A 24,486-nucleotide genomic window follows, 5' to 3' on the forward strand; every position below is an offset into this window, starting at 1 on the left:
ATGGTTGACATACCCCTATCCTAAACTTCTTCAGCCCAGGACCTTTGCTGTCATTCCCCCAGCTGCTCTTTTCTGTATAATCCAGCCATTTTGGTTCCCTGGCCTTTTTTTCCCTATCCTTTACCTTTCTGGCCTCTTGGTCTCCTGGTCTGCTGGTCTCCTGGCTCTCCCTTCTCCCCTCTCCCCTCTCCTCACATGTCCCGGCTCAAGGTCATGTTCACTCTGGACTCTCTGAGACGTCTCTGCTTCTGGCTATGCTGTCCCTCATAGCTACACTATATCTTCTCCTGTCCCATACCTAAGAGCAAACATATCCGTCCTTTTCCTATTTTTATTTTTTTCATTCAGTCTGCAAGATTTGGTCATCCTGAACATGGCCCGCCAATCCTAATCTAGATGAAGCCTTCTTAACTCTTTCTGCTTTTTGACCAAGAGATTCTTATGAGACTCTAATTATATAGATATGTAAAGTAGGCATACACGTAAAGTTATTGCCAAAAATAATTCAGTTAGTTGTGGGTAGGTATGCTGTAATGACGGAGAAATTTCTCTCAAAGGCGCATGCATTTGAACATCTGGTCTCTTGCTGGTGGTGCTGTTTGGGAAGGTCATGGAACCTTTCAGAGGTGGAGATTTGCTAGAGAGACAACATCACTAGGAGTGGGCCTTTGAGATTTTATAATCTTGCCTCAGTTTCTGTTCTCCCTCTCTTTGCTTCCTGTTGTGGTTGAAAGATGTGATCAGCCAGCTTCCTGCTTCCGCTTCTGCTCATATGCCCTGAATCTGTGCCTTCCCTGCCTCTAGAGACCCTCTCTCTGGAAGGGTAAGTCACAATAAACTCTGTCTTCCCTAAATTGATTTCTAGTCCTGACATTTAAATCACAGCAGCAAAAAAGTAACCAATACAGTATGCTAACCAAAACCAAGGATGTAGGAAAAGCCTTACAGAAACCTACGAGTTAATAAGCTAATTTCAAAATATAACTTTAAACGGTATTAATGGAATTGCCCTACATTGGTGGACAATTTGCTTCTAGAAAACAAAGGGTTTTGATAGAAAAAAAAAAACAAAAAACAAAAAAATATAGCACAAGGTATAGGAATATGTCCCTTCATGTTATTGACCAAGAAAGTCCCAGAAGTCTTTAACTTAAGTACACAGACTATTGTCGTTGGTTTTATTTGTCTTTCATAACTGTATGGAGAGGCCCTACTCCTGACGACTCCATACTATGGCTACAGGACAGAGAGAAAGCATTTTCAAACTGACTGAGAAGCTTCCTTTGTGCTGGCTGGCTAGCTAGCTGTATGGCTCCAGAGGGTGTTATACAGACTGCTGGGAGAGAAAACACATCAATGACCCCCACCCAGCACTGGATCCTGTATCCCCCTTGTGGGGAAAAAAAAGGCTTGGGGATCCCAGGGTTCCTCCAACGCTCGGGGTTTCTCCAGCTGAAAGTTGGGCCCGGCTGTTCATTAACTAAAAGCCTCTCCCTGGCTCCTCACGGTTCCTCATAGCGGCGCAGCCCCAACACACGAGGAAGCCCTTGGGTTTCCAAAACTGGTTTATTCACATCGCGGATCTTGGATGGATCTGGATGCATACCCCCCCAAACCCAGGATAGACCTGAGTTAAAAGGGGAGGGGAGAAGGGGGAAGGGGCTGGGGAGGAATGTTTAATCGGCTCCACCTCTGGCCTTCAGGTACCTCATTAGTATGTAAATCTCTCTAGAGAGATTTACCAGAGGTGGAGCAGTCCCATGGATGGACTGCTGGAGCACATGAAGGGGCTGGTCCTGCAGATCCAGGCTGCAGACCTCTGCGACACAGGGCAACAAAAGGATATCTGAAAGAAGTCCTGTGAGGATTCAGTATTGATAGTCTAGTAGAAACCAGAGGCCTCGAACCAAACCAAATGACTTGTTGCAATGAACACTTGCAAGTGAAGATGTGTGGACAGAGGGGTATACTGTGGGACACACTGTCACACAGTGCAGTTTCCACAATGAGATGTTTTTTGGTTTAGTTGGGTTTTTTTTTATATTTATGTATATTTTTTAATTTTCTTTTGAGGAGAAGGTTGCAAGGGTGGAGGATAGAACGGAGAGGTGAGCAGGACTGGGGTGCAGGATGTGAAATTCACAAAGAATTGATTTAAAAAAGTTCTTTATAATACATTTAATTATATTGTTTATTAGAGAGTAAAGGAAATTTGCATAGAATGAAATGCATGCTATTTTTTTTTTCCTAGAAATTAAATATTGGGTCTGGAGAAATGGCACAGTGACTAAGCATGTCCTGCTTATTTATGCAGAGGACCTATGTTTAGACTCCAACACTCATGCTGGGTAGTCCCCAACTGCCTAAAACTGAAGCTCCATGAGGATCTAGCTTCTAGTCGCTAGGACACCTCACACACAGGCACATACCCCACCACCACCACCACCACCACCACCACACACATACGATCTAAAACAATAAAAACAAATCTCTAAAACGCCAAAACTTGACTGAACATTTGATACTTCAAGATGGAACATCTTCAAGATTTTTTAGACTTAACCTATACTTCAGTAATTATCATTGCTCAGATTAACACCTGACATAAATACATGCTACAAAATGACAGAAATAAGTTCAGGGCTTTTCCAGAAATCATGAGGAATTGATCCCTGATCTCAAGCCAACATGCATTTACCAGTATTTTATAAATCCCTTATCAACAACTCACATAGCACTTTTCCAAGTCAAACATATCCATAAAATACAGTTCAGCAATATTTACATACTAAAGAAGGGGGTGGGGGAAACAATTAAAGGTCTTTGTTTTCTGTAATTAAAACTTGTTTTTTTTTTTTTTAAATGGGAGCAGAGAACTGTTCTAAAAACACTGTAGCTCCTAACTTGCAGTAGCCTTTACTCTGAGGGGTGTTTCGGACACCTTTCATTGGTGACTGCTGTGACAACATGTCCAATGAGAAGTGTGTTGTTGGTTCAGGGTCAAAGCTGCTCTGCAAAGTTATCTCAGGTTCATTCATTTTGATTTCAAATTCTTTGTTTTCACAAATTTAGAAAGCTTTAACTATTGCCAGATTGTTGTTGCTGTTGTTGTTGTTGTTTTGTTTGTTTGTTTGTTTGTTTGCCATCCTACATTTAGGATTAGCACCTACAGTTTAAGAAGTGTTGATTTAGATCATAGACTTCCCTATGCCAACTGCACAGTAAGGCCACAGCATCTTCTTGCCCCATATCCCCCCCCCCCCAATACAGTTGAGACTCACTGTTCCCATTCATGATGACCGAGCATTTGGGAAGGAAAGGAGAATGGGTACACAGTTCCCCCAGTGACCCATGACCTCCCCTTAGGGAACCAAAGACAGAAGAGGCTAAAACATTCTTGCTTCGGCATTGGCTTGTCAGAACCTGCAGTGGGAGAGCTTACCTCACTGGAGCAGTTAATGTCACAGAAGCTATTGTGAAGTCATTGACAGGGTGTGTGACACAGAAATGCAAATAGAAGACAGAATTCTTTTGGAGTTTTGTAACCTTTATTATTGAAACTGCCATTACGGAAGCTGCAATTGGCTCACCGGTGCTCCTCCGAGGCCTGGTCTCTGTTGCTGCTTCCTGCTCTAGATCTTAAATAGATTTGGTTTCAAGGATGATCTTCTCCCTTGTCTCAGAGATTATTGTATCGTTGAACTCTAAATCCTTGCTTTTCTCCACTGTTGTCTCTATGTCATGCTTCTCCACCAACTTCGTCACAATGTCTACTTTCCTATCACAGGAGTTGTCCCCTGGTTTGGAAGCAGGCCTTACTAGGAAGCTCCTGAAAAAAGATCTAATCTTAGTGGCTTTCTTATTCACAGTACCTGTGTTAGCTGCTGCTCGGTTCTTCCTGGATTTGTGACCAGTCCTGGACTCACTTTTGTAAGAGGAGCTGCGTCTCTTGCTCCTTAAGCGGCCACGCCCTTTCCCCTTTTTGTCTTCTCTTGTTTTCTTGTGGCTAGATACAGACCGGTAGGAAGATCCTTTCCGACTCTTGTCCTTGCTCGAACTGTGGCGACTTGCCCTACGGTGATGGGAACTTTTCCTGCTAGTCTTTCTGTCCCTTTCTTGTCTCTCTCTCTTCTCCTTCTGTGCTTCAGAGCTAGTGTGGGAAACCTTCTGGCTCCCATCCCTTTCACACATGTAGCCTTCACTCTGCAAGGTTGACAGGAGGGGAGCTTCAGGTTTAACCTCAGCAGGTCCCTTGGTGGTCATGCTGCCTACAAATGCCACATTCAGGTTGGTGTCTGGGGAGCCACCAGCATCACCCGCTGCAGAAGAGGACTCAGGAGCAGAACTGACAGCTCCTGCCAAGACCACGTCTACACCTTCTGAGATTATGTTTGCAACAACTGCCATGGCCTTGCTGGATGCACTTCCTACTTGATCTTTGGCGGCTGTTCCTGTCGTTGCTGCGGCTAACTGGCCTGAGCCTGGAGACTTGGTTGTTGTTGCTGCCATGCTTATGACACCTGAGGGCTGGCTTGCTGCTGTCCCTGCTTTTGCCACACTTGCTGGGGGGGCTGTTACTGCTGCAGCTGTGGTGCCACCTGCTGCCTTTGCTGTCCCTGACGCCCCTGCGGCCCATGCTACCCCTGGGGCCCCTGCTGCCCCTGCTGCCCCTGCCGCCCCTGCCGCCCCTGCTGCCCCTGCCACCCTCGCTTTGACAGATCCTGGAGTGACAACAGCTGCAGCAGCTGGTTGTGGTTGTGTTCTCTCTCCTCCTGCAAATGCAGCAGAAGTGGCTTCTGACACATCTTGGGATGTTTGAAGCTTAGAATCACGATCTCCTTCTCCATGGATCTCTGAGACCTGTGCCAAGGGGAGAAGAAACAGTAAGATAGAGGTGACAGAGAGGCCAGAGTGCTCAGTTCCTCTCTCATTCTGGAGCTCAAACCCAGGGGCTCCTTACTGAAACGGTATCTGAATTCCCGTGACAAGATCCCTTCTACTGCACTGCAGTCAATGGCCACTTAGACTCACCTGTGCAATTCTAGGACAAAAGGAGAAGCACTGTTGCAGAATGTACTTTCCATATTTGTGTTTGTCTTTGTAGGGCACATTTCTACAACTGGAATTGTTGGCTCAAGGGATACATTTGACATATCCATGGCCTTGAAACTAGTTGTTCATATACACACATGGGGATTGTGCTTATTGAAACACACACACACACACACACACACACACACACACACACACACGGTACAGGGTGGTAGATCCTGGCTCAAGGGAAGGAAGTAAAATGTGTTCTACACTAAAAAGCTGATTTCAGAAATAGTGGCTACCAGGAGCTGGGCAGGCTACTGGAGCAGGATCGTAGAGAATGTGGCTAATAGATAAGAGGAATAACTTTGTATGTCCTATGTTCTGTGGATATCTATGATTGACAGTCATTAATCTTATTTATCTAAATAGCAAGAGGATTTTGAATATTCCCAGCACAAGAAAATGACTGCTATCTGGGGTGGTAAACATAACTAATCACCCAAAGTTGATCATTGCATGTTAGATACCAGTATCGATGTCACACTATACCATATTAATATGTATAATTAATATATATTAATCAAATTTAGAAATCATTTTGGTCAGCTGTGGTGGCACCTGTCAGCAACCTCAGCATTTGAGAGGCTAAGTCAGGAGGATGGCCAATTTAAGACCAGCCTCGGCTACATAGTGAGTTAAGTTCCAGACCAGTCTGGGCTACATCTTGAGAACTTGCATCCAAAAGAAGAAAATACATATATCTGCTTCTACACACACACACACACACACACACACACACACACACACTATTCCATAACAATTGTAACACATTTCCCAGGTGGACCTAAGAAAGCCCTAACCTCTCTGTGGGACCTGCTCTGAGATGCTCCCCAAAGCTCCCCACCCTGTTTGAGTCTTTAGAAACTTACGAGTTGGCTTTTGGTGTCAGTGCTTGTGTCGCCAGTGGTAAGTGTTGGGTTACTGATGCAACTGTTCATTGGTGGCCTAAGGAGATAGACAAGCTTTTCCCAATAACAAAAGAGGTCTTCTCGTGCATCAGAGGAGGGACACAGCTGCAGGTAAAAAGTCCGGCCCGTGGCAAGCTTCAGGCGAAGCTGCTGTTTCTCGTGATCATGAATGGAGATCTTGACAAACTTCAAAGGAAGCAGCCTGGTGAGCTCTAAAGTCTTTGAAGGCTTGCAACCTTTCCCCTTGATGAGCCTAGCCCGTCTGGCATGTTCTTCACAGACTTTAGCTGGTCGGGCCAGCAACATGACATCAGGTAGTGGAAGGACCGGGCTGGTAGATGCGATGCACACAGTCACCATTCGGACACGGTTGTGAACATCAATCACCTCTCCTTTTTTGCTAATCTGGATAAAGTCGCTCTCAAACATCGGTGCATACTTGAAAATATCATACTCTCCTCCCTTGTACAGCTGTCGTTGTAGGTTTCCCATGGAGGTGTTGAACACACCCATGGATCGGTAGCTGTGGGCAGTGTAATAAGGTAACAAACATTCACTGCTCACGGGTCTCTTCATTCCAGGCATCTCTTCCAGCCACAAATTGTGTTCCCAAGAAAGGGAGGGAGTGAAGGCAATTGCCCATCTCCCAGCAAGGTTTCTGCCCACATCTCCTCACACCTGCACAGTTATCCTCTGCCATCCTTTGTGACCTGTCACCAGCACACACCCCTTTGTCCTGCCCTCCAAGCAGTCACCCCCTCAAATCAGACCAACAGCCTCCTCCATACCCCAGCCACACCATCAGCTGCCAGAGTGTAGGTGTGGGTATGCTGGGCATTTAAAAAATCATTGTTGGAATGCCTTAGTTATAAGCCTTTGTCCTCATCTAAGTCAGGTATCTCCAGTTCTATTGTTAGACTTATTACAGATGCTCTTCCCAGGACTGTCTTCCTGCAAATACATTTTCACGTCACCTGAATGACCTCCTGGGGATAGAATCCTCATGGTGGAGCATGGTTTGCTGGTGGCAGGATGCCATCTGGATTCTCCTTCACCAAGGCCTCCGTGTGTAACAGCACAGTCTGGGCAGGCTTTCCACAGTCGTTAAAAGAATGGTCTGCAGCAGTTCCTGCAACATGTCAAGGCTAGAGTTGTATCAACACAGTTGGGATCCCCACAGCTTCCTTGGTTACTTTTCCATTTGGAGAAAGTTAGTTTTCCAGAGCCATAAGTTGCAGCAGGAAGTCAAAGCTGCAGAGTTCAGCACCAGATTCTAAGCCAGTCTCGTTAACTGGGGTCAGCGCTTTCCCCCATGTCGGGCTGTGGACTGTTCAGCTCCAGCTCTCCATACATAGAGCAGCTTGATGTGGGCTTGGGTGTTACTAGGAACAGCAAGGACTCAGAGGTGCCTGAATCACTGTAGGATTTCTTGCATTTCATGCCTTCTACCTCCCCCCACCCACCGTGCCTACCTCATAAACCACTGACGTTTGGGTTCTTGGAATAGTTTTTCAGAGAAATCGTAGCAAATGCATCCTTCTTTACTTGACAGAAGGTGATGAATCTGAAATCCCCCTCCTCCAGTTAGAAAAAGTACTTCTGAAGTAAACCCACACCCACCCACCCACCCACCCACCCACCCCTACTCCCCACCCCACCCCTCAGACCCAGTGGTGACTGTGATAAACTCCAGCTGCAGAATGAGTTTTGTTCTGCCCTCACGTTCACCTCAGTGTGGATGCTCCGTAGCTTTTCAGTAAATATGGACCCGTGTCCACTGACGCTAACTCTCCCATACATTTATGCAGCAAAGATGTCATCAACAAGCATTTTGTTCATTACCAATTAGGGAAGGAGATGGGAAAGGCAAAGTTGTTTACCACAGAAGAACTAAAATATTTTCCCTAAGGATATTGAGTCACTTCTCCAAAAGGACTGGCAAAGCAACTTGTAAGGGGATGATGATTAGGAGCCATAATATTAGATATTATTGACGAGCAATACGACACTAGTTTCTCTCTTGCTCTCCTTTCTGTCACTCAGCCCTGTCTCCATATAATGTGCATTATATACTATTTATATCGTAAAGTATATGTTCTCCTAAGTCCATCACAGATGTATTGCTAAAATGAGAGACTTGCCTAGCAGTATGAAACTCTGAGTTGGATCTCTTGCACTGATCAGTTTCATTATTTCCTTATTGATTGAGACAGGGCTGGTCAGATAACTTAGTAGGTGTGTGTGTGTGTGTATCCGTGTGTCCGTTTGTGTGTGTCCATATACAATGTGTGTATGTAGGGTATATGTGCGCTCATGTAAGTGAATGTGGGCATGCACATGCCGTTGCATGCATGTGGAGGTCAGAGGACAACCCAGGTACCCCAGCTTGCACACCAAGCACCTTTACCTTCTGAGCCCTCTCACTGGCCACCAATGTTATTAATAAATTATGTTATTCTAAAAAAGATATAGAATGTGATGCTTAATTCTTAAGTAGTCAGTGCAATACCATCCTCTTCATCCATTCTATGGGATAATACAAACTTCAGGGCGGGAATGTTAAATAACACTTTAATAAGATACAACAAGCACATTGTCTGCTCTACACGTTTTTAATGTACTTTTTCTTTAAAGGGAATGTTGTGGCACACATGTGGGTTATGATCAATCCTCAGAAAGTCTATAAGCTGCAGAACATTCATAAAAGACACAAGAAAAACAGCGAGGCAAATAGACAAATGATAGAGTCATGGTGGGTGAGTAGACAGATGTGTCTAATATTTATGACTGTTTTAAACAACAGTAACCTTTTGTAAGAAAGCATACCATCAAAAGCGGATTCTAAGATTCCTTGTCTGTACATTTTAAATTGGACTAAGGTATAAGCAAGGTGAAGAAAGAGAGACAAAACCACATGTAGCACGTTGAGTGTAGGCACACATGGCTATAGACAACTGGCTTCTGAACGTTTAGTTTGTTTCACATTAGTATTTTGAACACTGGGCTGAAAGGCAGCTATATATAGCCTTTTCAATGAGTCTGCAGCCTAGGGAGGAGGGAGGGGATGTTGTGAGCTAGGCAGGATGTGAAGGTGGGGAGATTTCCATACTATACACAATATGTGCCTACTGGGTAAATCCCCAGGCCTAAAATATAATCCTCAGTACTTTCATGTCGGGTGCTACAAGGAGGGTGGCGTAGGATGAGCCACACTTTGCCTTGGGCACTAGGACTTGAGGAAGCCAACTTGATTTCTGCATTGCCTTTGTGCTGTCTGGAAAGACCACAGGTACCTAAATCTTCCCCCAAGGGCCAGCATGCAAATCAGCTCGCTCCTGCCTTGGGGCTGAAAGGAAAAAAGCTCATATACAAGACGGCAGGCAGCTGATCGAAAGCGTTGTAATGCTCAATATTATGCTCCAGCTGTCTCCCTCCTCTGCCTGCCTTCTGCCCTGCTTAGCTGTACGCTCAACCGAAATTCTTCCCTGATCATCCGAGTTTTAGAACGATTCCCTGAATTCTTACTGTGCTCTATGCAATGTGAGATATTCCACCTCAAGTCATACATTTGTTTATTTGACGTTAACACTGAAGACTGCAGCTAAACACACACACACACACACACACACACACACACACACACACACACACACAAATCACATTAGAGACTGTTGTGCCAGGAAGAGTTCATGAACCCCAAAAGACCTCCAAGATTTCCGATGCAATTGCATTAGGGTCTCTTTATTACAAGCTCTGGCTTGGGCTATCCTCCAACCCATCCCTGACACAGCAGGATCAGAAGGTGGAGAAGCCTTGAACCCTCAGCAGGACAAGGTTTTATAGGAAATGGAAGCAAATGAGGGGATGTCTAGCCTGGCAAGTATCTAATAGAATGACTATTATAAGCCAACAGGTGAGCAAGACTGTGGACAGTCATAAACGATCTGAAAGTACATCTAAAACAATCAGGCTAATCTTTGATTAACTGTTGCTAGACAGTAGCTAGGGAGTAACTCTGAGGTATGGTCCAAGGACGAGCTGTGAGGTCCTTCCTGGTACTTGAGTGCAACTTAGGTTCCGCTGCAGGCCAAGTTCTCAGGCTTTTATTCTTTTAAGATGGAGGCCGGTCCCAAGATAAAGGAGGTTTGGCCTCTCAAGATAAAATAAGCTATCAAGAGGTAGAGATGTGACCAAATAAATAATTTAACTCTGAAAAAAAAAATTCAAAACATATAAAACATTATCTCTGAAAAGTGAGGTTAAAATGACTTTAAATTTCATTTACTGACTTGATTATTATTTCAAAAATGTGAAACACTTTTGTAACTAGATTTGTGTTTAGATTCTGTTTTCCATCTTTATTTTTATTTTACATGTATAGGAGGTGTCTTACCTCTATGTATGTGTCTGCACTACATGCATGCAATGCCCTCGGACACCAGTAGAGGATACTGAATTTCCTGGGACTGTATTTACAGACTGTTGTGAGCCACCATGTAGGTACTGGGAATTGAACCTGGGGTCTCTGAAAAAGCAGCTATTGCTCTTAATAGATAAGCTAGCTCTTCATCTCCAGTTAGATGTATATGGTGGGAACACCTTTAATCCCAGCATTAGGGAGGCAGAAGCTGAAGGATCTCTGTGACTTACCAGCTTCGTCTACATAGCAAGTTCCAGAACAGCCAGGAGTACGTACTGAGACCCTGTCTCAGAAAATAGAATAGAATAAAATAGATAATTTTAATTAAAAAAAAAACCCTTAGTTCTAAGCTTCCTGGCTATTTCATCTATCACTGACAGTAACTTCTCCTCTTCCTTCTGAATCTTCTCCTTTTCCACTTCTTCCTCCCATTCTTCCCTCCTCCTCCTCCTCCTCCTCCTCCTCCTCCTCCTCCTCCTTCTCCTTCTTCTTCCTCATCCTCTTCCTCCTTCTTCTTCTCCCTCTCTTTCTTCTTTGTTTCCTTCTCTCCTCCTTCTCTTCTTCTTTATTCTATGCATATGTGTATATACATATATGAAAATCTGCCATATGTGTATGAATGCCCATGGAGGCTGGAAGAGAGTATTGGATCCTCTGGAGCTGGAATTAAAAGTGGCCATGAACTGCCTGATATATGTCTGGGAAAGGAAGTCAGTCTGCTGGATGCCAATCTTCTAGTGAATCTGAAATTTTCTGATACCTTATTCTTTTATTTTAAATTAGAAATGTAAATACTTTAACATTATTTTTGCTTTGTGTAAATTTATCATTATGGTTTTCCTTGTTAGAAATGTGCTATATAAATTTTCTGACATTGGCGCGTGCACTCTGGTGTTCTTTAGAGAATTACCCCTCCCCACCCTCAACCCAGACAGCTGGACAAAGCTGACTCCTACTGCACCCCAAATCCCGGAAGACTTAGAATTTCATCATCAATCCCGTTGCTCTGGCTGCATTCACCATGGTCCTTATGATTGTGGAGTCCACTTAAATCCAACATAAATCCAACATAACTCAAACACCAGGTCAACACAGACAACAAGATTATTGTAATCAAGCCACTGCTGATGGATCAGGGCCACAGAACAGACTTGGAAACTGAACTGCAACCCTGAAATGTGGTTATACAGCATATTTAAAGGATGAAACCATAAAAAGAAGGGGAGCAGAGTAAACGATAGCACTGTCCAATCATATTTTGACATAAGGAATTGAGCGAGGGAGTTTCCATCCACTAGGATAGGAAGTGATTCCTGGGCCTGGGAACATGAACTTTGTCTGATCCTGTCAGCAAGATGGAGAAGTTGTCTTTGAGATGTCTGGACTCAGAAAACTGTTTCCTTATATTAGAAACTTTTCATCATTGGGAAGTGCCCAGCTCCCCTAGGGCCTGGGACCTTGAAATTAGTTTCTCTCTATGATTAAATGGGAGTCTGAAAATGAGATGGTAGTACTCAGAATAATTGTCTTTTGCTTGTTCCCAACAATGTAAGCACCCTCCCCAAGCTAAGCCAACGACTGAAGAAGATACTGGTGATACTGAACCAACCCAATAGGGTCCTTTCGTTCTACCCAGATAGAAATCACAGGTAGTGACAGAGAAGCACTTAAAGAAAAGGTCTTCAGGAGCTCTTGTATCCCTTGGCATTTGACAGCAGCAGGCAGGTGGGAGCAGCATCCAGTGACACTCTCTAGTGTTACAGCTCCCACGCAGATCTCTGGGAGTAGGATCCCTCTTGCCTATGCCTTAGAAGTCAGGATCCCTCAGCTCTTAGAAGTACCAGTATTACAGTTTGCAGGCCTTGTATATGCAAGATACTGCCCTTAAGGAGTGAGAGGTCCCTGGAGTTCTTGCAGTAACTAGAGCCTGTAGTCTCTCTTCTCTGGCCATCTGCCATTTTCAACCTCAGCTCTCTGCCCTCTGAATACTTCTTCCATCCCTCATCCTCCTGCCCACGAAGGTCTCTCAAATGGTCAGCCTCTTCTCTTGTCACAGTCCTTGTCACAGTTGCCACCGCCTGGGAGGCAGGCACTACTGCTCCTTCACACTGCTGCTGCTGTTCATCGGCCTTGTGGCTCTGCCTCAAGCTTGTCAGTTCTGCAGCTCAGCGCGGAAGCTACTCTGAGGTCACCGTTGCTGCTGCCTGCAGCCTTCTCCACCATTGCTGCTCCACTGCCTACAGCTTCTCTCTTCCCTTTACTAGCTCAGCTCAGTGCAGTCCTCTAGAAGTGGTCAAGAAAAGACCACTGCAAAGAAACCACTGTGGGGCCTAGTGTAGCAACAGTAGGGAGAGCAGCCCATGGGGGTACTTACCAGTCCACTCTCCAGGTGAGGTTAGGAGCTTACTTATTATATAGCTAAAGATGGGTGTTTGCACCAATTACAGCAAATTTCCCATGTGGATGAAGGCTTGTGTTGACAACAATCACAGCACCATCCTCTTTGTACCAGCTGCAGCACTAGGCCACTGCAATCAGGGCTTTCCCTCCCTGGCCTAGGTGGAAAGGGTTAGGAACCATCTAGCATTCACCAAGGCTTGGGATATTGCAAAAATAAATAAATAAATAAATAAATAAATAAATAAATAAATAAAATAAAACAAAACAAACTACGGTACAAATTGAACACCCATGTCTGGAGCTACACTTCCAAGAACCAGAGCAAGCAGCTCTGTGTGCAAGGTGGTTTCCTCATGGCATCTGGACAGTTTCAGAACAGCTGGTGCTGGCATCAGGGCAGACCAGGTGGGTCTTTAACTAACCGTCTTTTCCTTCAAGGCAGCTAGAGAAAGAGCAACAGTTGCAAATTAAGAAGTTAAGTTGCCAGTAAAGTGAATGCAGATGAATGCAAGTGCTTGTGAATGTTGAAAATGGAGGAACCGGAGATGAAGGAAAATGTAGGCGAGCTTACACTGAGAGCTTCAAGAGCTCAAGGGCTGATTAACACCAGCAATGATGTTAAGAGTGTTGTAACAATGCTTAGCCCCCTACCTAGTCCTAGTGTCCCACAGAGAGTGCCCTGCCTATTTTGTATCACCGGGACTCATTTCTTCTTTAATTAAAAGTTAGCTTTCCAACGCAATGCACCAAGCAGCGGTCTCCACTGACATTTCCACCCCTGCCTTATTCTTATTCATCCCTTTCTCCCACCCTCCTAAACCCCCTGCTTGACAACTCCCCCAGTAGCTGCCTGTTGCCCTCCTGTCACATATGTTCATCCTCCTCCTTTCAGACCTCGTCTTTTCTTTATGGTGCCCTCTCCTATTTTCATGGCCTGCACCCACCCCTCATAAACCCCCCCCACACACATTTAAATCTAGGATCCACTTATGAGAAAAAAAACCCTGTGCCATTTGTCTTTCTGAATCTGACTCGTTTTTTTAACATGGTGATTTCCAGTTCCATCAATTTCCCTGTAAATGCCATTTTCTCTAGTGTAGTGCTAAGTAAAATCCCATTGTGTCTGTATATACATATATAATGTATATATGTATATATATATGCACATATATATTATACATATTTCTTAATCCATCATCTGCTAATGAACATCTAGGCTTTTTTTTCCCCCACTTTGTCTTTCTGAGATGTTTTCTGGAAGTATTAGGGGGAAATCCAGGCCCCATGATAAAATATCAGACTGTTACTCCTGGCAACCATCTTCATGACATGGAGGGCAGCTCTGGTAAGCAGGAGTCAGCGCAGAACCAAGGAACAGCAAGCAAAATTCCAGCCATCATTGTAGATGTACCTGCACCCCACAGAATTAAGTTGGTTTTTTTTTTTTTGCTTAGTTTCTCTCTCTCTCTCTCTCTCTCTCTCTCTCTCTCTCTCTCTCTCTCTCTCTCTTTCTCTCTCTCTCTCTGTCTATTGTCTATCTGTCTGTCTTTCTCTTTTTCTCTCTATTGAAAGACATTAAGTGAGGCTTTCTCAATTCATCTCAGGCTTCAAAGGCTCATAAAAAGTATAATTAAAGGATTGAAATATGTCTGTATTCTAAAGTATGGGCGCTGTCTCACCCACTAAGACACAGAAGAGGCAAAACCAGTTCTGCTGGTAAATGTCCACCACCTCCATCCCCAGACTTCAGAAACCAAGGCTTAAAGAATCAGGGGACTGAGTTCTTGGGGTACTGTAAATTTCTTCTTACTGTCAGTCAGACAGAAGAGTTCTGAATGCTTGTGTTCTCCTGAAGCCAGGTAACAGGGACTTTAAAGATGGTTTGATTGGGCCTTGGAAATGTAACAGTTGTGTCTAAGTTCCAGTAAGACAATAGCAAAAGCTTATGGACAGCTGTTTATTTGTCAACAGAGAGAACAGGTGTCTTTGGAACATGTGACTCATCAGCATTGGCAGGGCAGGAGTGCTGGAATCATGAGCAGAGACATAAACGTCACTGACAGCAAGGGAAATAGGACCAGTGAAGGACCCTTAGTAGAAAAACCTTGAAAACAACAAAACTTGGTTGTTCTACCCCAAGGGTGCCAGCCCCGGGTTACCAGTGCCATCATATTCAGTTCCTTGCCTTTGCTTTTCCTTCTCGTTCTCCTTCTCCCTCCCTCCAGTCTGAGCCTGAACCTGTGCAGCAGAAATGTAGCTAGGACCTCAGGGAGGAGGAGGTAGAACCAATGGGAGAGTCAGTGTGCATCGAATGGCAAAGCAAAACCAGCTGATACCAAGGAAAAGCAGTCCATGGGATATGTGCTCAGAGTTCCTTTTTATTGGTGTGTGTGTGTGTGTGTGTGTGTGTGTGTGTGTGTGTGTGTGTGTGTTGGGGCTATCTTTATGTGGATATGTGAATGTGGGTGCAGGTGCCCATAGAGTCTAGAAGAGGGTGCCTTGGAATTGAAGCTGTGAACCATCTGTCCTGGATCCTGGAAACCAGACCTGGTCCTCTTGGTCCAAGAGTAGTGTATGCCATTATCTTCTGAGCCATTTCTCCAGCCCTGTACTTAGAGCAACAGGCACTGGTCTGGCTGTTGTATTCATTATAGATGCCAGTGTTTGGACCACAATAACAAACCTCAGCGTTCTTCACCTGGTCACAGGGGTTGTCAGTTCAGGAACGCCATTTCCCTATGTCTCCTCCCTGGCCTCCACTGCATTCTAACAAAGCAGATCTCAGACACTGGATCATTTTATCAGTCATTTAGTGCACACCTATGAAACATGCAGCAATAGCATGCATTAAAATATAGTAAAGGTTCCTCGATTTCATCACATACCCAGTCAGCGTTTAAATTCCCCAAGATGGCTCATAATACCTTTACACAGCTTGATTTGTTTAGCTCTGAATTCTAACTTCCCATATTGGAACCATCTCCTAAGGTCTGTGTCTCATCGACAAGATTCCCACCCACTTTATTTGATGGGGGATCTTGGTTCTTTTGTCCTTAACATTTGGTGTATTCTGGACTTACCCAGTTACTTCTCTTCCTGTTCTCTGCCATGTTCCTTCATCTCTTGAGCTTCCTGGCAGGTCAGATTTAGATCTAAAGCTCCCACCAGAGTCATCTGTGACTCTGTTCTCTCTCCACAAGCCATCTGTGTGGGTGGCTTGTTTTCTTCCTAGCAAATTACATCAGAAGCCACGTAGCGTCTGCTAGTGTCTGTTGTGTGAAGAAGAATGGTCAGCCTGTCACTTTGTGGACACTTCTTACTGATTGTACATTTCCCTACTGACCTGTGACATGGCGAATTTAACAGTCACTAGGGGCATCAGCCACACTCAGACTGTGATGTAGTGATGTCTTTCCTTCTTCACGTTATATTATTAAATATTTGATGACTAAGCTGAAGTGTATTCTTTCTGAAAAGCAGAAGGACCTAGTTTATTTTTGTTTCCAGTCTCCAGAATATTAAGTTGGTGTTATTCACCACCAAAAAGTTGTCACTGGGATGGATTATTTTCAGTTTTCTTTTGAACTAATTCATTACACTTATATATATATATTTTTTGGGTGCTCAAAATTGTTCTATCATTGGCTAGTAGGAGCACTTTTATATTGTTGGAGTTTTAGTTATTGATCACTTATTGGTTTTTTTCCCCCTGCATGTGGTGTATGTGTGTGGTGTATGTCCACATGTACAGGGATACATGCCTGTGCATGAACCATGCATGCATAGGCCATATGAAGGCTCCAGGTGTCGACTATCATTCTCTGTGTTCTTCATTGGCTTCATTCAAGGTCTCTCTGTTTTTCATCTAGGCTGGCAGCCATCTAGCTCTAGGAATCCATCTGTCTGTCTCCACCCTTCCAAGTGCTGCAGTCACAGGTGTGGAGGAGACCATGCTTGGCTTGTTCTGTGGATGCTAGGACCTGAACTCAGTCCTCATGTTATAAAGCAAGTGCTCTTAGCCACTGCAGCATCTCCCCAGCATCCTCTGCATTACTGTTTGCTTTTCTTTCAGGCAGGGTATCACCATGTAGCTCATTCGTACTGGTTACAGGCACCAGTATGAGCTTTTGGAATTTGCCTCCTGTAAATTAAACTTTTAAAACTAAAATAACAATAAAGAGACTGCTTATCTTAACATGATAGGGAAAATATTGGGGGAGGTTCTAACATTATATTTAAGAGTGGACACAGAGTAGTCTCTGTAAGCGGTTTGCAGTGCTCTGTGATATAGAAAATAAAATTATTTTTTATTGTACTACATGGAGACTTGGCAAATGAAAGACAATAGTGCCTCATATTCTGCTTTCCTCCGTGAAAACACCATATAAAGTCTGTCAATCATTTCACCTGAATCAATCTGGCATGAACCTACCTTTTCCAAAGTAATTTATAGTAGCTGAGAAGGTAGTACATGAGACTACATGATAGTAGAGTTGGGTGTGCTTCCAGTAACAGAAACTAAAATAACAGGGCCCTAGAAAATATTAATGGCGTGTTTCTTTTTCTGTTAAAAGAGACGATCCTCTGCTTCTCGGCCTTTTGTCTAAGAGTCAGTGTGGAAAAGGCACTGCACAGGTAGCATGCATGACCCAATCTGTGGCCATCACGGCCCCAGACTCCTCCTAGCATGGACCCATTACTCTCACATGTAACCTCCCCAGTATGTAGTATAAAATAGTTCTTCCAACTCCAACCATCAAGTCAACACCCTGGTCAGCAGGAACAGAGATGGAGGAGTTAGGAAGATGCCTGATAAGGATGCCCCTCGTTTTCTTGAGCCGGCCTCCTAAGAGCTAAGATTACGGATGCACAGCACCACATCCCTCCAGGATGCTTCCATTTCTGCCGTATTCTCTTGTTCAGGAAAAGAGTTACATGGCTATACCAAGTTACAGGAAAAGCTAAAAATAATGTAGCCTTTATTCAGGCTGCCCAGATGTCTAGATGATCTTCAGGCAATCGGTTACCCTAGAGAAAGGAAGAAGAATGAAAAGAGTAATGTTTGCTACAAACTGTATTTTTTAAAAGTCTATCTCTTTTGTACATATTTTTCTGTCTTAAACTCTCAGCTTATCTTCCCTCCCCTCCCCTTCTCTCCCTTCCTCTTCCCTCACCCCCTCTTTTTGCCTTTATCATCAAGCAGCATGCAATAGATGATGTCAAAAGAGGCTGTAATTAGCAATTTACATCGAAAACTACACAGGACAGTTGTACTGCCTCCCTCCCTTTGTCTCATCCTCTGAGCCTCTCTGCTGTGCTGCCTCTGCTTGTACTGGGACTTCTTGGTTATTAACATCCTGGTCACAGTGAACCTCACGTAAGTTCTATATCATAACGTTGTCCTGATTCTAAGGCCAGACCCTGTGCATTGTCCACAGGGCAGATGAGGCTCAGTCCCCCACCCCCCCAAAAAAATCCTTAGTAAGAGGTAGCTTGCTGTCTGTCTGTCTTTGTGTCCTGCCTCCTAATAAGGGTCCTGATGGCAGAGGAATAGGTGAGAAGATTTCATGTGGATAAGTCTGAAAGGCTTCCCAGAGAAAGTTGCATGCCAGCTGAGGCTGGCAGTATCACTTAGGAGTTCACCGGAAAAGAAAGAGACAAGAGAGTGTGTTCAGACACAGGACACCACATTTGTGACGTGGCTTACACAGAAGGCTAACGGGATACCCCCAGAAGCCAGGCATACTGAAGGTATCCAAAGGGGTCCTTGCCTCATACAAGGCCCCCATTGCTTTCTTTCATAGATGAAGGAACTGATGTTCCAAACCACTGGGCAGGTGGTAGGTAGTAGGGATGGAGTTCAAACCGCTCGGTAGAATACACAGCCCTGTGCAGACCTCTTCATGCCCTAATCCCCACAACTTGTGTCTGTGTGAGCTTGGGTGGCAAAGGGGAATTTACATTTCAAATGGAGTTACAGGCCCACCTGCTGACCTTAAAATAGGGAGCCTGTCCTAGACGACCACTGTGAGATGGGCCCAGTATGGTTCTCAGGATCCTCAAATGGGGCAGAGGTGGGAGGAAGAGGTTTCAGCAATATGGAGCAAGCAGGACTCAGCCTGCAGTTTGGGGGCTTGAAGATAGGGGGAAAAAGTCAAGACTGAGGCCACCAGGGTGTCCCTCAGTAATAGGATAGTCCCAGAGGCAGTGTTCCCTAGAGATCTGCCAAAAGAAGCACAGTCCCACAGTCACCATGACTGTCACTCAGCCAGACAGATTTCAGACTTCTAAACTAGAGAGTTGTAAGGTAATCCCATGGTGCTTTGAGCGTCGAAGCCTGTGGCGATCCATGATGATAGCAATAAGAAACTTAAATACAAACTGAGATCCGTTGACCCCCTGGACCCCTGTTCTTAGTCCCTTGTCTACATGACTTAACTGTTGCAGAGGCTAAAGTAGCAGCTATAAGAATTAAAACTGAACTCCTCTTATAATTCTAAGTTTCTTCAAACCTCACGTTCAAACTATATAGCTAAGGGTACGCATGTGTCTCGAAGCTTGGTGAATTTTGAAAGGATGTGGTCATGGCCTTTGACATCAGAGGAGGGAGCTCAGCGGTGAGGCTGGCTGATGCTGATAGAAAGATAAGGTTAGAGGCAAGTTGCCTTTGAACAACTCTCTAAAGATCAACTGCATCCTGCCGAGTCCCCGCTGCTCCCCTCCTTCAGTCGCACTGAGGGGTGATGCCCGAGGCGCATCACTTTTCAGAACTGGACCATGAACAACTTCATCCTCCTGGAAGAACAGCTGATCAAAAAATCCCAACAGAAGAGAAGGACTTCTCCCTCAAATTTTAAAGTCCGTTTCTTTGTCTTAACGAAAGCCAGCCTGGCTTACTTCGAGGACCGCCATGGGGTATGAGAACGCTTACTTTGTGCTTTATTTACCATTTTGTGTTTGGACAGAGCTGATTCGTGGGATGAATTTTAACACCTGGAATACAGGCACAGTGTGTTTAGCAGTTACAAAAAAGATTGGACCAAATGTGGAGGGTTCTGAGACTCTGGTGTCGGTTAGATTTGGCTATTTCAGTTCTAAAATCTGTAGGTTTAACATTCATCCATTTCTTTTCTCCATATGGTTATGTTAAATTTTAAGCATAGAAATATCTCATATGGTGAATGTTGTGGATAGAACTTGAAGTTTATGTGAAAGTGAAATATATGGCATTTACAGTCTATACGGCAGTAAAATTAATTATTATTGTTCATTAAGACACAAAGGGCATCCTAACCCAGCTTCCCTGTTTTACAAAAGAAGTGGTTCTTAGAATGTGAAGGGGAGGTCGTATGAAAGATTTTCATGGCTTGAACTCTCCTTGTCTCAACGGAGACAATGTCTCAATCACTCCCCTGAAGCCATAGGGTCATACTTCCATTCATGTAACATTCTAAAGTTGTAAGGCACATGGCAACCCTCTTCATGGCAAAACATCTCAGGAGACTAGGGGTGTGGAACGCAAAGTTTCTGCCTGCACACCAGGGTTCCCCCCTAGAGTGTGGCTGCTCAGCAAGATTGTCTAGTGACATCTTCATGTGCTGCAGCAACAACAAAAGCAAGTGAGTGTGTGTTAATAATGCAGTGTGACAGAAGCACTGGGTGGTGCCAGGAGCTTAGCCTCAGGCTAAGTCCTCTCTGAAGCAGCAGAGGGCCAAGAGCCTCAGCTGGGGCAAAAGACTTGCTCTTTTGAGAGAGTAGGGTTGCTTTCTAAAATAACCTAAGTGTATCTTGAGTTCACATTACTCTGAGGCCAGAAGCTGCAGGCCTCTGGATCTATTGACACTTGTTACTAACAGTGAGGGGAATTAGGCAAAGGATTATTGCTATTTCACTCTTCTCTGTCCAGCAGCCAGAAGCCTCTCTGAATAGGCTGGTTAACTCTTTGTGAACCAGAGAAGAAGGAAAGGAAAAGAATCAAAATGCTTTATACAGGCAAATATGCACAGACACATATACATTCACACTCACATTTACATCTCCATTCACATTCTTATTTACACATTAATGCATTCACATTACATTTTTTGTTGGGCCCAATCACCTGTCTCATTCACTCCACAAGTATTCATGCATGATTACATAGACACATATACCTACACACTTACATAGAGTCAGACATATACATTTGGATAGATGGGTAGATGGGGCAGAGCCTCCCAAGCCAAACTTTCTAACTAACAACTTCATTTCTTTTCTCTGGCTTTTAAAATACCTTCTCAAACAAAAAGTTCTTTGGAAAATTACCTCACATAATATCTTACATAAAATGGGAGTTGCGGAAGGATGTTAATATCCAAGTTCAAAGCAGTGTTTCATTCTATACGCTCATTATAAGTTCAAAGCAACAGTTTTTACATGGCCTTGCCTTATCACAGTGTACACCTGTGGTTGTATCCTTGGACCTCAATGTTTGTCCTTGAACATAAATTTGTCCCAGGACTAATTCTCTTTTTCATGTAATTCTGAAAGCTCATTGTATTTCTTATTATGCAGCCTTTACTTACTATTCTCGGGAGTGGGGCACATTCTATTCTTGATTCTAACCTTATTACATGTTTTTGGTAAAGCAATTAAGACCATCTTTTAAAACTTTCTTCCCAAAATTACTTGAATCAAATCAAGAATTCTATAGAATCATTAATTCATCCCGATAGCATTAATTCATGAAAGTTCGTCTTTATGTTGCTCTGCAGGAAATCTGATCAATAGGGTATGCTAATGCCAGGAACTAGTAATTGAATAGTGACAGGAAAGGAATATCAGCTGCAAGAAGCAATCCTGAGGTGAAGTCTCTTTGGGACCTTGCCATCTAGCTCAACCATTGCACACCATGCAAAAAAAGAAAACAGTGGCCCACCTCTAGGAAGGCCACCTGCTAGCCTTAGCCTATCCTAGATGGTTCCTGACAGAGTGGGGGTCAAGTAGTCACTGTGCTTCCCACTGAGTGAGTCACCTTGGGCAAATGTCCTTCTCCATTAGAGTCTTTTCCTGGACATTAATCCCAAGTTCCACTCTTTCTTTCAGAACCTTTTGTTTTTACTTGGTGGCTCTTGGCCAATTCTCCTCAAGCACTTTTCAAAGTTTGCTTGATTTCTTACTATATCATTGTAGTATTTTTACACCTTTAGAGAGGCAGGGCAGAGATGAGTGCTTAGGTTTTAGCTTGGTGCTCACTGAGACAAGGATGCCTCTGTTCCTTGCTGGCGTCTCACTAGAAGATCCACGTGAGGAGAGTGAGACCCAGTCTTTGATGCTTTCCATGAACTTGGAGCAAATCACTTAGAGCGGGGAGATGCCTAGCCTTTTAAGTTTCAGGTACAACTATGCTACCACTCTGTACTTGTGCAGTGAAGAGAATCACTTGTCTTCAGCAGGGTCTTACTGATAACTTACCAATGGATTAGAGGCAGATAGAATGACATATGTTTAGGCCCCATTGGTCAGTGGCCAGGTGCCAAGCTGTGGGCCTGGAGAAATCACCAGATAAACTAATAAATCACATGACATCAACTCTGTGTTTCTGTGAATGGAACATGAAATTCATGTTTCATAATTAAAGCATAGCCATGCACCTTTAAATAACTCTTCTCTAAATGGATTTTACACTTTAATCAGTTTTTAAAAATAGTTTTAATTTTCTAAACACAATATAATTACATTATTTCCCCTTTTCCTTTCCCCTTCTGAACTCTTCCATGTATCCTCCTTGCTCTCATTCAAATTCATGGTCCATTTTTTCTTTGTTGATGTTATTTTTGTTGTTGGTGGTGATGATGGTGGTATCTGTGATAATGTCACTATGTAACCCAAGCTGGAACTTGAAGTCTTTTTGCCTCAGCCTCCAGTGTATCTTGATTATGAGTGGATTATAAGTAGGTGACACCATATCTGTTTACCTCTTAAGAATCATAAAAGTGTCTAACACAAGCTGGTATGGTGGCACTTGCTTGTGATCCCAACACTAAGGAGACTGAGGTAAAATAATCAATACAAGTTCAGGGATAGCCTGCGCTCCATAATGGCTTCCAGACCAGCCTCAGCTACCCAGCAAATCTTGATCTTGAGAAAGCAAACAAACAAACAAAGAATTAGAAAGAGAAAGAACAACTCCATGACAAATACTTCATTTTGTAGCCCTTGGCTGTAGTATCTAAGATTTCCACAAAGAACATATGTATGTATGTATGTATGTATGTATGTATGTATATAATATATGTGTATGTGTGTGTGTTTTGTCTTACTTTCTTATGCCAGTTGTTTATAATTATATTTAACATTCTGAAACTTTTCTTTAAACATTACAAAGCTTATCAGTCAGTTATTCAAGATCACCAGGTTTTTATCACATATGCCCTGCCTATAATATATCGCCCAGAACCATCAATGAGCACAAAACAGTGCATTGCTTAGGAATGAGTAACTTGTGTGAAGAACTTTTTTGTTTTTTCAATAAAAACTTCAGTCCTCCTCATCTGTGAAATGGGTGTAGTAATAGCACCCATCTCATGAGAACATGGCCCAGACACAGATGTGTGTGAGCTGACTTGTTGAAATTACCATTTACTAATTAGATTAAAAAGTCAGACATCAGCAAGATCACACAGTTCACATTAAGGTATAGCCTATTGTTACCCCCATCAGCTCCTAGCAAAATTCACTATTATTTGTGTCATGTTCACATCTCCGAGAGAACTGGCGGGCTTAGCATAAGTTACTCATCTTCAAAACAATGAGAAAAAATTAGAAAGAAGGATCAGAGCCGGGTAAGAGGAGGGCCCCTGCCAGGAGATATACACCCATCCAGAACTCCACAAGCCAGGATCACCCACCCCTCTTAAGACCTTAGCTTCTTTCTCTCTTTTCTGCATACACAAAATTGTATTCCTTAAAGTTCAGATCTTCTGTCAAACTGCAACACCACGTGAAAACCACTCAAGAGGATAAGCTAGCATTTCACAATCAAGTGTCCAGTCCAACTGTAACTATTTTACACACTGCCTTACACACTGAATGGAGTAAACGTCTATTAAATATGAACAGAGTTTGGGGATTTTATGCCTGTCTCCCTGCATTGTGCTGTGGAAGTGGTTCTGGGCTTCATCCTAATGAAGCAGAGGCTCAGAATGACACAAGGTGCTTGCTGGTGGTGCCCTTCACATTCTCGAGCACAGCTTCAGGTGCTCCCAGGCCTGCCAGGCATCTTGTAAAGTGGTCTCTGAGATCCGCAGTTCTGTATCCTGGTGGCACGCTGGTACAATGTGACAGTCACTCTGTTAGCAGACGGGAGCTGTGGAGCCCTGATTTGTAGTGTTTGTTGATTTCTCTGGTACAAATAACTTTTTCATGGAACTGGGACGTAGGGCAGTGAGAAGAGTATTTGCTGAGCAAGCATGAAGCCAAGTTCAATCCCTAGCCCTGTATAAAGTAAGCATGGGGGTGCACAATTTCAACCCCATACTCAGGAGGCAGAAGAAGAGAAGCGGAAGTCCAAAGTCATTCTCAGCCATATAGTGAATTTGAGGCCAGTCTTCAATATGTGGGAGCCCATTTCAAAAAAGAATCCCTTTGGCCATTTCAGTTAATCAGTGGATCATAAATTCC

The 24,486-nt window shown here is 43.7% G+C and overlaps 2 protein-coding genes across 3 annotated transcripts in view; one reads left to right on the top strand and one right to left on the bottom strand.

Annotated features, from left to right (window-relative positions):
• Positions 1-3,303: 3,303 nt before the first annotated feature.
• Garin3 (golgi associated RAB2 interactor family member 3) lies at positions 3,304-15,975 on the bottom strand. 2 transcript variants are annotated; one of them, XM_076937001.1, is made up of 3 exons: positions 15,906-15,975; positions 5,967-7,134; positions 3,304-4,860 (listed from the first exon to the last, which is right to left on the bottom strand). In XM_076937001.1, the coding sequence occupies exons 2-3, from the start codon at positions 6,588-6,590 to the stop codon at positions 3,640-3,642; spliced, it is 1,845 nt and encodes a 614-aa protein (XP_076793116.1). In that variant the 5' UTR covers positions 6,591-7,134; positions 15,906-15,975; the 3' UTR covers positions 3,304-3,639. The 2 variants fall into 2 exon arrangements, with proteins under 2 accessions (XP_076793116.1, XP_034363784.1); XM_034507893.2 differs by lacking the exon at positions 15,906-15,975 and having other exon boundaries at positions 5,967-7,375.
• A 3,543-nt stretch (positions 15,976-19,518) lies between these two features.
• The window catches only part of Itk (IL2 inducible T cell kinase), a 63,057-nt gene continuing 58,089 nt past the window's right edge, over positions 19,519-24,486 (top strand). The window contains exon 1 of the mRNA XM_034506449.2: positions 19,519-19,740. Within this exon, the coding sequence (XP_034362340.1) occupies positions 19,603-19,740 (138 nt within the window). The 5' untranslated portion in view covers positions 19,519-19,602. The remainder of the gene's footprint in view (positions 19,741-24,486) is intronic.

This window comes from Arvicanthis niloticus, chromosome 6, assembly GCF_011762505.2.
Source record: "Arvicanthis niloticus isolate mArvNil1 chromosome 6, mArvNil1.pat.X, whole genome shotgun sequence".
Lineage (NCBI taxonomy): Eukaryota > Metazoa > Chordata > Mammalia > Rodentia > Muridae > Arvicanthis > Arvicanthis niloticus.